The following is a 13,723-nucleotide window of genomic DNA, read 5'->3' as shown; positions in this document are numbered from 1 at the left end:
ACGTCCAAAAAGAGTCATGATACGGGAAGGGAGGGGGCGCACCGTGCGGGGGGAGGTGGGGGGGGCGTAATGTTGTAACAAATAATATTTCTATTAAATAGGCTTTACTTTGCATTTTAATTAACGTGGGATTATTTTTTGTATTTAGAAATAATAGTACCAACTTTTTTTTTTTTTTTTCTCTCCAACATTTGTGGCACTGGCGTGGCGCCCCCTGATGGACGGCGCCCTTAGCATTTGCCTATACGGCCTATGCCACGGGCCGGCCCTGGGGGTCACCAACCTTTTTGAAACCAAAAGCTACTTCTTGGGTACTGATTAATGCGAAGGGCTACCAGTTTGATACACACTTAAATAAATAAATATATTGTCATTTGTAAGTTACACGTAAGTGTGATTTAAACAAGAATAGCTAAATAAATAAATTTATATACATATAAAAAAATGGGTATTTCTGTCTGTCATTCCGTCGTACATTTTTTTTCCTTTTACGGAAGGTTTTTTGTAGAGAATAAACGATGAAAAAAACCACTTAATTGAACGGTTTAAAAGAGGGGGAAACACGAAAAAAATTAAAATAAAATTTTGAAACATAGTTTATCTTATATTTCGACTCTTTAAATTTCAAAATTCAACCGACAAAAAGAAGAGAAAAACTAGTTAATTTGAATCTTTTTGAAAAAATTAAAAAAAACAATTTATGGAACATCATTAGTCATTTTTCATGATTAAGATACATTTTAGAATTTTGATGACATGTTTTAAATTGGTTAAAATCCAATCTGCACTTTGTTAGAATATTTAACAAATTGGACCAAGCTATATTTCTAACAAAGACAAATCAGTATTTCTTCTAGATTTTCCAGAACAAAAATTTTCAAATAAATTCAAAATACTTTTGATTCTACAGATTTTCTAGATTTGCCAGAATAATATTTTTGAATTTTAATCATAGTAAGTTTGAAGAAATATTTCACAAATATTCTTCGTCGAAAAACCAGAAGCTAAAATATTTATTATTCTTTACAATAAAAAAAAAAATACATTTACTTGAACATTGATTTAAATTGTCAGGAAAGAAATTTAAAAGGTAAAAAGGTATATTTGTTTAAAAATCCTAAAATCATTTTTAAGGTTGTATTTTTTCTCTAAAATTGTATTTCTAAAAGTAATATGAAGCAAAGTAAAAAAATAAATGAATTTATTTAAACAAGTGAAGACCCATCCATCCATCCATTTTCTACCGCTTATTCCAAGTGAAGACCAAGTCTTTAAAATATTTTCTTGGATTTTCAAATTCTATTTGAGTTTTGTCTCTTTTAGAATTAAAAATGTGGAGCAAAGCGAGACCAGCTTGCTAGTAAATAAATACAATTTAAAAAATAGAGGCAGCTCACTGGTACGTGCTGCTCTTTGAGCTATTTTTAGAACAGGCCAGCGGGCGACTCATCTGGTCCTTACGGGCTACCTGGTGACCGCGGGCACCGCGTTGGTGACCCCTGCCCTAGTATATACAATAATATAAACCAAGTCATTGTATTTCATTTAGGATTATTTCATATCTTCATTTAAATAAAAATATATTTTTATCTTTTTTAGATACAGTCAATAAATAATGTGAATATGTATCATAACATGGAAATCTAAGAGAACGTGTTGTGGATGATTGTGGACTGGGAATTGTTTTAATTTTATTTTTTTTACACATTTTTATTAAAAAAAAAAAAAAAAAGTTTTTCCGACGTATTACATTTTAGACGATTTCTCTTAGTTATCATTTCTCCGGCTGTAGAAAAGACACGCTCACAGGGCACAGAGGAGGCGACACAGTTGGCGTATCGGTCACGTGACCAAAACAGCTCATGATCGGTCACGTGACTTTCTAAAAGCGGTACGCGCACCGACACAGGGTTTTGCTCTATGAGCTCGACGCATGCGCCGATGCATCGGTGTTGCCGGACCCATCACTAGCAGCCGATATTGACAGTAAAAAGTTGTTCTGGCAATTGTTGGATATGAATTCAAACTATAACCAAGCATGTCTCACTATAGCTCTTGTCTCAAAGTAGGTGTACTGTCACCACCTGTCACATCATTGTTGGTGTTCTCCTGTGTGTAGTGTTTTACTTCTTGTCTTGTGCTCCTATTTTGGTGTTGATTGTCATGTCATGTACGGATGTACCTTGTGGACGCCGTCTGCTGCTCCACCATACTTACAAAACGGCGCTCGCCAAATACACGAATCAGTGAAGCATGTTTAATATAAACAGTGTGCTTTATAACAATTAGGGAGGTTTGTGTCATGTTTGTCCTCCTACAGAAACCATATTAAAACAAAAAATAGATTTTTTTCCCCTCATCTTTTTCCATTTTTCATACATTATTGAAAAAGCGCCAGAGAGCCACTAGGGCGGTGCTAAAGATCCGCACGCGGCTCTAGAGCCGCGGGTTGCCGACCTCTGTACTAGGTTGTATGTAAACTTAAAGCATATTTGAATTAAAAAAGGAGAATGTTCATCTTGAGAACATGACAAGGCGACGCCAGCCTGGAGGAGGAGGAGGAGGTCATGTGTAATTCTTCGCCTCGCAGTCATCAGGTTACGCCAAATGTCAAATGTCCACAATAGCGTAAAAAGGGACAAATGGTTTATTGTGCCGACAGCTGTGTCCAAACGTCATGCTTGCAACGAAGATTAAAGCGAGGAAGAGTTGATGTTTTTCATGGATTTCTTCTGTCCTGGTGTTTCCAGGTTACGGTCACACTGTCCCGCTGTCCAACGCGGGCAAGGCCTTCTCCATCGTCTACGCTTTGATCGGCGTGCCGTTCACCATGCTGGTGCTGACGGCCTGCGTGCAGAGGCTGATGTACCCGCTGGTCCTCGCCCCCCTCGGCCTGCTGCAGCGTTCGGGCCTGGAGCCTCGGCCCGCCGCCGCCGTCCACTTCCTGCTGCTGCTGGTCCTGGTGGTGCTGTGCTTCTTTGCGGCGCCGGCGGCCATCTTCAGCGCGGTGGAAGGGACCTGGTCCTTCCTGGACGGCTTCTACTACTGTTTCATCTCACTGTGCACCATCGGCCTGGGCGACTTTGTTCCCGGGACGCAGCCCGAGCAGAACTTGAGGCAGTTCTACCAAGGCACTGTCATGGGTGAGTGACGCTACGTCCATCCTTTCTCGCATCCTGTTAAGGCAATCGATGTTTGTAATCATTGCTTCAAACGCCAGAAATCATCCACAAGGAAAACCCCATGAAACAAAATGCTGCAATTGGAAAAATAAAAATCTTTAGACATACCTTATTTTTCGGACTATAAGGCGCACTTAAAATCCTTTAATTTTCTCAAAAATCGACAGTGCGCTTTATAACCCGGTGCGCTTAATGTATGGAATAATTCCGGTTGTGCTTACCGACCTCGAAGACATTTTATTTGGTACATTGTGTAATAAGTGTGACCAGAAGATGGTAGTCACACATACATACATACATTTATTTATATATTGTTATTTACAGATAAACATTGATATTTATTTATATATTGTTATTTACAGATAAACACTTACATTTATTTATATATTATTTACAGACACACTTACATTTATTTATATATTATTTACAGATAAACATTGATATTTATTATTTAAATATTGTTATTCACAGATAAACACTTACATTTATTTATATATTATTTACAGACACACTTACATTTATTTATATATTATTTACAGATAAACATCGATATTTATTATTTAAATATTGTTATTCACAGATAAACACTTACATTTATTTATATATTATTTACAGACACACTTATATTTATTTATATATTGTTGTTTACAGATAAACATTGATATTTATTGTTTATATTGTGTTATTTACAGATAAACACTTACATTTATTTATATATTATTTACAGACACACTTACATTTATTTATATATTATTTACAGATAAACATTGATATTTATTATTTAAATATTGTTATTCACAGATAAACACTTACATTTATTTATATATTATTTACAGACACACTTACATTTATTTATATATTGTTATTTACAGATAAACATTGATATTTATTATTTACATAAGAGATACATGTAGACTGCAATATGACGCCAGTAAACAACACCAAAACTTTAAATGTTCCATTGAAATAAAGAACATTACACACGGCACTCAAATCTGTTAAAATGTTTTAGTATGACTTTGAAGCCGCACCGCTTGATGGATTGTCCACCCATTACGACTACCATAATCAGAGATACAAGTATTAGTATGGTGTGTGTATAAGGACTGCAAAATGGCACCCATTCGCATACATATTATCTAGTTTTTTGTTTCACAATATTATGCAAAACCAACTTTTTTTAATCTTCTGGTACCTGCTGATGTGTGTTTGAGATCTGTATAAGTCCTGAAAATTTGGGCACGTCCGCCACTGTAGTCCGTGCCGATGTTGTAGTCGATAAGCTTCTTTTTTTTCACTATTTTCTTGTTTTGTAGCATTCACCCTCTGTTGTTGCCATTTCTAATATAAAGTAGTGTAAAGTTCTAACTAGAGATAAATGCTTTAGAATGTAATATCGGAAATTATCGGTATCGTTTTTTTTTTTTGTTTGTTTGTTTTTTTTCCCAACTTTTTTTATTGGCATTTTCAAATAGACAGAAAAAAGTGCAAGTCAAAACAGTACAATTTTAAAGTCAGTAAATGATTCACACCCTTTCCCTTAAAACCCAAACCACCCACCCACCCACCCTCCCACCCCACTCAGGTCCCACTAACGAGGGACAAATGGCACAATTATGTAACAAGTAAGATGACAAAGACAGACACATTCTCACACACACACACACACACACACACACACACATACAGAGACAGACAGATATATATAAAAAAAATATATATATAATAATAATAATAAAATAAATTAAAAAATTAATAATAATAATAATAATATATAATAAAATAAAAAATAGAATAAAATAATACTAATAAATAAAAGGGAGATTATTTGGGATCTTTTTTTTTTATTATCGGTATTGTTTTTTTTTTCTTTTCTTTTTTTTCTTTTTTTTATTCAAATCAACATAAAAAACACAAAATACACTTACAATTAGTACACCAACCCAAAAAACCTCCCTCCCCCATTTACACTCATTCACACTCATTCACAAAGGGTTGTTTCTTTCTCTTATTAATATTGTGGTTCCTACATTATATATCAATATATATCAATACAGTCTGCAAGGGATACAGTCCGTAAGCACACATGATTGTGCGTGCTGCTGCTCCACTAATAGTACTAACCTTTAACATTTAATTTGACTCATTTTCATTAATTACTAGTTCCTATGTAACTGTTTTTATATTGTTTTACTTTCTTTTTTATTCAAGAAAATGTTTTTAATTTATTTATCTTATTTTTTTTTTTTTTTTTTTTTTTTTAAGGGACCTTATCTTCACCATACCTGGTTGTCCAAATTAGGCATAATAATGTGTTAATTCCACGACTGTATATATCGGTATCGGTTGATATCGGTATCGGTAATTAAGGGTTTGGTCAATATCGGAATATCGGCAAAAAGCCATTATCGGACATCCCTAGTTCTAACTTATATCTCGCTATGGAAGCGCTAAAAACTACCACATTATTCACCCACGGAACTTTAGTTTTAGAGAGTTTGGCGTTGTTGCACTAGTGAGCCACGGATGAGAAGATACTGCTTCGTTGTTGATTTAAGTAAATTCTGAATGTCATTAAAACAGTTAGCGCCATCTTTTGACACTTCTTCCACTCCCGTCCTTGCACGCTACACCGCTACAACAAAGACGACGGGGAGAAGATGCTGTCCAAGTGGAGGCACGTAAATAAGACCGCCCACAAAACGGCGCATCCTCAAGCGACTGTCAGAAAGCTACTTGAAGATGATGTGTAAAACATCATCCATGCAACATTTTGACCAAAGAAGCACCATTACATGTTATGTAGACCACAAGGAAATGTTTTTAATTTAGAAAAAAATCATATGACCCCTTTAATGTGCCTTTTATAATCTGGTGCGCCTTTTGTATGAAAAAAGACCTGAATAGACCCGCTCATCGGCGTTGTGCCTTATAATCCGGTGCGCCCTATGGTCCAGAAAATACGGTATATTCTTCAGATCTGGTGGTGCACGTTTGACCCTGTTGGCCGTCACTCATTATGTTTAACAATGTTTATTTTCAGCCAAACTCTTTTAAAAAGTAGCACTTTTTAAGTCATTGATGTTAAAATTTTGCTTTGAAATGTGCTTTATAACAGTGGTCCTCAACCTTTTTGTAACTGCGGACCGGTCAACGCTTGAAAATTTGTCCCACGGACCGGGGCGTGGGGGGAATGTTTTTTTTTTTTTTTTTTGGCATAAAAAAATACAATCATGCGTGCTTACGGACTGTATCCCTTGCAGACTGTATTGATATATATTGATATATAATGTAGGAACCACAATATTAATAACAGAAAGAAACAACCCTTTTGTGTGAATGAGTGTAAATGGGGGAGGGAGGTTTTTTGGGTTGGTGCACTAATTGTAAGTGTATCTTGGGTTTTTTATGTTCATCCATCCATCCATCCATCTTCTTCCGCTTATCCGAGGTCGGGTCGCGGGGGCAGCAGCCTAAGCAGGGAAGCCCAGACTTCCCTCTCCCCAGCCACTTCGTCCAGCTCCTCCCGGGGGATCCCGAGGCGTTCCCAGGCCAGCCGGGAGACATAGTCTTCCCAACGTGTCCTGGGTCTTCCCCGTGCCCTCCTACCGGTCGGACGTGCCCTAAACACCTCCCGAGGGAGGCGATCGGGTGGCATCCTGACCAGATGCCCGAACCACCTCATCTGGCTCCTCTCGATGTGGAGGAGCAGCGGCTTTACTTTGAGCTCCTCCCGGATGACAGAGCTTCTCACCCTATCTCTAAGGGAGAGCCCTGCCACCCGGCGGAGGAAACTCATTTCGGCCGCTTGTACCCGTGATCTTGTCCTTTCGGTCATAACCCAAAGCTCATGACCATAGGTGAGGATGGGAACGTAGATCGACCGGTAAATTGAGAGCTTTGCCTTCCGGCTCAGCTCCTTCTTCACCACAACGGATCAATACAGCGTCCGCATTACTGAAGATGCCACACCGATGCGCCTGTCGATCTCACCATCCACTCTTCCCTCACTCGTGAACAAGACTCCGAGGTACTTGAACTCCTCCACTTGGGGCAGGGTCTCCTCCCCAACCCGGAGATGGCACTCCACCCTTTTCCGGGCGAGAACCATGGACTCGGACTTGGAGGTGCTGATTCTCATCCCAGTCGCTTCACACTCGGCTGCGAACCGATCCAGCGAGAGCTGAAGATCCTGGCCAGATGAAGCCATCAGGACCACATCATGTTTAAAAAGCAGAGACCTAATCCTGCAGCCACCAAACCAGATCCCCTCAACGCCTTGACTGCGCCTAGAAATTCTGTCCATAAAAGTTATGAACAGAATGGGTGACAAAGGGCAGCCTTGGCGGAGTCCAACCCTCACTGGAAACGTGTCCGACTTACTGCCGGCAATGCAAACCAAGCTCTGACACTGATCATACAGGGAGCGGACCGCCACAATCAGACAGTCCGATACCCCATACTCTCTGAGCACTCCCCACAGGACTTCCCGAGGGACACGGTCCAATGCCTTCTCCAAGTCCACAAAGCACATGTAGACTGGTTGGGCAAACTCCCATGCACCCTCAAGGACCCTGCCGAGAGTATAGAGCTGGTCCACAGTTCCACGACCAGGACCAAAACCACACTGTTCCTCCTGCATCCGAGGTTCGACTATCCGGCGTAGCCTCCTCTCCAGTACACCTGAATAGACCTTACCGGGAAGGCTGAGGAGTGTGATCCCACGATAGTTAGAACACACCCTCCGGTTCCCCTTCTTAAAGAGAGGAACCACCAGCCCGGTCTGCCAATCCAGAGGTTTTTTATGTTGATTTAATAAAAAATAAATATTTTTTATTTTATTCTATTTTTAATTTCTTGTGCGGCCCGGTACCAATCTATCCACGGACCGGTGGTTGGGGACCACTGCTTTATAACTTGTGTAAAATTAAATGTCTCACTTGACTTCTTCATGGCTGTCCGACTGAGTCACATGGTCACTTCCTGCTTCCTCACATATCCAGCTGCTTCGCACGCAGCCGTCAAAAATATCACGACCGCGTCGGGAAAACATCGCTTGACCTATGAACTTAGATTGTGTATTCGGCAAACAGTCAACTGCACGCACTTGTCCTCACTCAGCGGGGCGCTCGTATTATGATTATTCTTTTTCCCTACATTCAAAACACTTCCTTTAAAAGACTTCTTTGTGGTCTACATAACATGTAATGGTGGTTCTTTGGTCAAAATGTTGCATAGATGATGTTTTACAGACCATCTTCAAACCGTCTCTTCAGAACGGGGCCGTAAGCATGATTTGACAAAACACTGAGGTCAAAATTCTGCAACTTCTTCACACTGTTCTCTTTCCATTCCTCCATCCACTGTCCCTTCTCTCCACATTCTATCGCTCTCCTGCCAATAGTATTACAAGAGCACTAAGTCAAGTTAAATACAACTCCTTCATATCAACATAGACACATTGGAAGAAGAATGTCATCAAGAAAATACTAGCAATACTTTGGCCTGCTGTTACATTTAGGCCACATAAGTTCCATTAGGCCACATAAGTTCCATAACTATCGTGGGATCACACTCCTCAGCCTTCCCGGTAAGGTCTATTCAGGTGTACTGGAGAGGAGGCTACGCCGGATAGTCCAACCTCGGATTCAGGAGGAACAGTGTGGTTTTCGTCCTGGTCGTGGAACTGTGGACCAGCTCTATACTCTCGGCAGGGTCCTTGAGGGTGCATGGGAGTTTGCCCAACCAGTCTACATGTGTTTTGTGGACTTGGAGAAGGCATTCGACCGTGTCCCTCGGGAAGTCCTGTGGGGAGTGCTCAGAGAGTACGGGGTATCGGACTGTCTGATTGTGGCAGTCCGCTCCCTGTATGATCAGTGCCAGAGCTTGGTCCGCATTGCCGGTAGTAAGTCGGACACGTTTCCAGTGAGGGTTGGACTCCGCCAAGGCTGCCCTTTGTCACCCATTCTGTTCATAACTTTTATGGACAGAATTTCTAGGCGCAGTCAAGGCGTTGAGGGGATCTTGTTTGGTGGCTGCAGGATTAGGTCTGTGCTTTTTGCAGATGATGTGGTCCTGATGGCTTCATCTGTCCAGGATCTTCAGCTCTCACTGGATCGGTTCGCAGCCGAGTGTGAAGCGACTGGGATGAGAATCAGCACCTCCAAGTCCGAGTCCATGGTTCTCGCCCGGAAAAGGGTGGAGTGCCATCTCCGGGTTGGGGAGGAGATCTTGCCCCAATTGGAGGAGTTCAAGTACCTCGGAGTCTTGTTCACGAGTGAGGGAAGAGTGGATCGTTAGATCGACAGGCGGATCGGTGCGGCGTCTTCAGTAATGCGGACGCTGTATCGATCCGTTGTGGTGAAGAAGGAGCTGAGCCGGAAGGCAAAGCTCTCAATTTACCGGTCGATCTACGTTCCCATCCTCACCTATGGTCATGAGCTTTGGGTTATGACCGAAAGGACAAGATCACGGGTACAAGCGGCCGAAATGAGTTTCCTTCGCCGGGTGGCGGGTCTCTCCCTTAGAGATAGGGTGAGAAGCTCTGCCATCCGGGGGGAGCTCAAAGTAAAGCCGCTGCTCCTCCACATCGAGAGGAGCCAGATGAGGTGGTTCGGGCATCTGGTCAGGATGCCACCCGAACGCCTCCCTAGGGAGGTGTTTAGGGCACGTCCGACCGGTAGGAGGCCGCGGGGAAGACCCAGGACACGTTGGGAAGACTATGTCTCCCGGCTGGCCTGGGAACGCCTCGGGGTCCCACAGGAAGAGCTGGACGAAGTGGCTGGGGAGAGGGAAGTCTGGGCTTCCCTGCTTAGGCTGCTGCCCCGCGACCCGACCTCGGATAAGCGGAAGAAGATGGATGGATGGATGGAAGTTCCATTATGATTGGCAAAGAAAACCTCTGTGGTCATTCTATAAAGCAGATCTGAGCGGAGAACACTTTTGTTTCTTCAACATAACCAGTGTGTATGTACAGTTCACTTGACTGACGATAGATAGGCCCCTTTCCATGGCCGGAACTTCCCCAGGTAAATAAAGCTCCCCCTGTGGTTCCACTACCTGGGTAGATTTAGTTCTTCAGGAACCTTTTTGGAGTTTCTCCCTAGCTAAGTGGGACTTTTTCAAGCCCCACTGAACCTTTTTGGGGGCGGGCTGTGCTGTCGAACGCTGATTGGTCGAACACCGTTGGGGGCGTTCCTAAAACGTATTTGTCAAACAGATGAGAACCACTTGTTTATTTCTTATTTCTTGTGTTATTGTATTATAACAAAGTTGACCACGGAGAGAAAGAAGAACGAAAATAACTTTTGATTTGCAGGAAAACTTCTGTGGGGCATCTTTGTGCTGAAGAACGCTGATCAGTTTATTGTTGTTTATTATTTTTACAAACTTCATTTTGTTACGCGTAGCTACGAGAAGTGGACAGCCTCTTTTAAACATATTTACGGAGAAGTATGAAGCCGGACTCGAAGTGGCGACCTCAGCTACTTACTACTCTGACTTTGTTGGATGTTAAATAAAAGAGGCAGTAGACGGGTAAATACGCAATTACTTTATTACATGTTGTAAAAGTATGTTTCTGTTGTCGGCGTGAGATAAACACCAACATGTATTATTTAAATATTGTTATTCACAGATAAACACTTACATTTATTTATATATTATTTACAGACACACTTACATTTATTTATATATTGTTATTTACAGATAAACATTGATATTTATTATTTATATATTGTTATTTACAGATAAACACTTACATTTATTTATATATTGTTATTTACAGATAAACATTGATATTTATTTATATATTGTTATTTACAGATAAACACTTACATTTATTTATATATTATTTACAGACACACTTACATTTATTTATATATTATTTACAGATAAACATTATTTATTATTTAAATATTGTTATTCACAGATAAACACTTGCATTTATTTATATATTATTTACAGACACATACATTTATTTATATATTGTTATTTACAGATAAACATTGATATTTATTATTTAAATATTGTTATTCACAGAAACACTTACATTTATTTATATATTATTTACAGACACACTTACATTTATTTATATATTGTTATTTACAGATAAACATTGATATTTATTATTTATATATTGTTATTTACAGAAACACTTACATTTATTTATATATTATTTACAGACACACTTACATTTATTTATATATTATTTACAGATAAACATTGATATGTATTATTTAAATATTGTTATTCACAGAAACACTTACATTTATTTGTATATTATTTACAGACACACTTACATTTATTTATATATTGTTATTTACAGATAAACACTTACATTTATTTATATATTATTTACAGACACACTTACATTTATTTATATATTATTTACAGATAAACATTAATATTTATTATTTAAATATTGTTATTCACAGATAAACACTTACATTTATTTATATATTATTTACAGACACACTTATATTTATTTATATATTGTTATTTACAGATAAACATTGATATTTATTATTTATATATTGTTATTTACAGATAAACACTTACATTTATTTATATATTATTTACAGATAAACATTGATATTTATTATTTAAATATTGTTATTCACAGATAAACACTTACATTTATTTATATATTATTTACAGACACACTTACATTTGTTTATATATTGTTATTTACAGATAAACATTGATATTTATTATTTATATATTGTTATTTACAGATAAACACTTACATTTATTTATGTATTATTTACAGACACACTTACATTTATTTATATATTATTTACAGATAAACATTGATATTTATTATTTAAATATTGTTATTCACAGATAAACACTTACATTTATTTATATATTATTTACAGACACACTTACATTTATTTATATATTGTTATTTGCAGATAAACATTGATATTTATTATTTATATATTGTTATTTACAGATAAACACTTACATTTATTTATATATTATTTGCAGACACACTTACATTTATTTATATATTATTTACAGATAAACATTGATATGTATTATTTAAATATTGTTATTCACAGAAACACTTACATTTATTTGTATATTATTTACAGACACACTTACATTTATTTATATATTGTTATTTACAGATAAACTGATATTATTTATATATTGTTATTTACAGATAAACACTTACATTTATTTATATATTATTTACAGACACACTTACATTTATTTATATATTATTTACAGATAAACATTGATATGTATTATTTAAATATTGTTATTCACAGAAACACTTACATTTATTTGTATATTATTTACAGACACACTTACATTCGTTTATATATTATTTACAGATAAACATTTATATTTATTATTTATATATTGTTATTTACAGATAAACACTTACATGTATTTATATATTATTTACAGACACACTTACATTTATTTATATATTATTTACAGATAAACATCGATATTCATTATTTAAATATTGTTATTCACAGATAAACACATTTATTTATATATTATTTACAGACACACTTATATTTATTTATATATTGTTATTTACAGATAAACATTGATATTTATTATTTATATATTATTTACAGATAAACACTTACATTTATTTATATATTATTTACAGAAACACTTACATTTATTTATATATTATTTACAGATAAACATTGATATTTATTATTTAAATATTGTTATTCACAGAAACACTTACATTTATTTATATATTATTTACAGACACACTTACATTTATTTATATATTGTTATTTACAGATAAACATTGATATTTATTATTTATATATTGTTATTTACAGATAAACACTTACATTTATTTATATATTATTTACAGACACACTTACATTTATTTATATATTATTTACAGACACACTTACATTTATTTATATATTGTTATTTACAGATAAACATTGATATTTATTATTTATATATTGTTATTTACAGATAAACACTTACATTTATTTATATATTGTTATTTACAGATAAACATTGATATTTATTTATATATTGTTATTTACAGATAAACACTTACATTTATTTATATATTATTTAGAGACACACTTACATTTATTTATATATTATTTACAGATAAACATTGATATTTATTATTTAAATATTGTTATTCACAGATAAACACTTACATTTATTTATATATTATTTACAGACACACTTATATTTATTTATATATTGTTATTTACAGATAAACATTGATATTTATTATTTATATATTGTTATTTACAGATAAACACTTACATTTATGTATATATTATTTACAGACACAATTACATTTATTTATATATTATTTACAGATAAACACAGACATTTATTATTTATATATTGTTATTTACAGATAAACACTTACATTTATTTATATGTTGTTATTTACAGATAAACACTTACATTTATTATTTATATATTGTTATTTACCGCTGAAATGGACCAAAAGGGATCGCCTGACCTTCATGAATTCATTATTTACCAAGAGGATGACTTTCTGACTGTTAGACACCGCGGACAAAACA

The 13,723-nt window shown here is 36.2% G+C and overlaps 1 protein-coding gene across 1 annotated transcript in view; it reads left to right on the top strand.

Annotated features, from left to right (window-relative positions):
* Nucleotides 1-13,723, top strand: part of kcnk6 (potassium channel, subfamily K, member 6) — a 29,098-nt gene that overhangs the window by 1,443 nt on the left and 13,932 nt on the right. The window contains exon 2 of the mRNA XM_061972190.1: nt 2,751-3,143. Within this exon, the coding sequence (XP_061828174.1) occupies nt 2,751-3,143 (393 nt within the window). The remainder of the gene's footprint in view (nt 1-2,750; nt 3,144-13,723) is intronic.

Source organism: Nerophis lumbriciformis, linkage group LG17 (assembly GCF_033978685.3).
Source record: "Nerophis lumbriciformis linkage group LG17, RoL_Nlum_v2.1, whole genome shotgun sequence".
In the NCBI taxonomy this organism is placed as follows: domain Eukaryota; kingdom Metazoa; phylum Chordata; class Actinopteri; order Syngnathiformes; family Syngnathidae; genus Nerophis; species Nerophis lumbriciformis.
Note: the sequence above shows the minus strand (reverse complement) of the source record. Positions and strands in the feature narration are given on the sequence as shown.